This window comes from Penaeus monodon, chromosome 33 (genome assembly GCF_015228065.2).
Source record: "Penaeus monodon isolate SGIC_2016 chromosome 33, NSTDA_Pmon_1, whole genome shotgun sequence".
NCBI lineage: Eukaryota > Metazoa > Arthropoda > Malacostraca > Decapoda > Penaeidae > Penaeus > Penaeus monodon.
This window is the reverse complement of record NC_051418.1, coordinates 33,410,771-33,411,182: the sequence shown is the minus strand read 5'-3', so window position 1 is coordinate 33,411,182 and position 412 is coordinate 33,410,771. Positions and strand designations below refer to the sequence as shown.

Below are 412 nucleotides of genomic sequence, written 5' to 3'. Positions count from 1 at the left end.
AAATGACGGATGAATGAGCGAATGAATCTCCATCGACAGCCTGTCTGGTGAGGTCTTCGATCACCACCGTGCTTCGCCCGCGGTTCGACCCTAGACTTCAAACCCCTCGTGAGCTCCCAGCCAGTGACCTTTATTCGTCACCCAACTTGGCAAGAGCATTAAGATTCCCTCCCAACAAAACCGCCCGGGTCATAAAATCCTGGCTACTTTAAGACTCCCCGTTCGCTGTGGGGGGTAAGCCTTCAGAATTGAGGTTGATGGGAGGCTTTCGCTGGCGGAAAGGGGAGGAGGAATTTTGTTGGGCGAACAAGCGGATCATCAGCTTGGTCTCGACTCGGCTCCGGAGATTCGTGTCGCTGTGTCGGGTTCGGCGCTCACGGGCAACTGCAAGACAGGTGAGAATATATATAGT

The 412-nt window shown here is 53.9% G+C and overlaps 1 protein-coding gene across 1 annotated transcript in view; it reads left to right on the top strand.

Annotated features, from left to right (window-relative positions):
* LOC119594344 overlaps positions 1 to 412 on the top strand; it is a 7,154-nt gene that overhangs the window by 4,783 nt on the left and 1,959 nt on the right. The window contains exon 2 of the mRNA XM_037943403.1: positions 240 to 395. Within this exon, the coding sequence (XP_037799331.1) occupies positions 240 to 395 (156 nt within the window). The remainder of the gene's footprint in view (positions 1 to 239; positions 396 to 412) is intronic.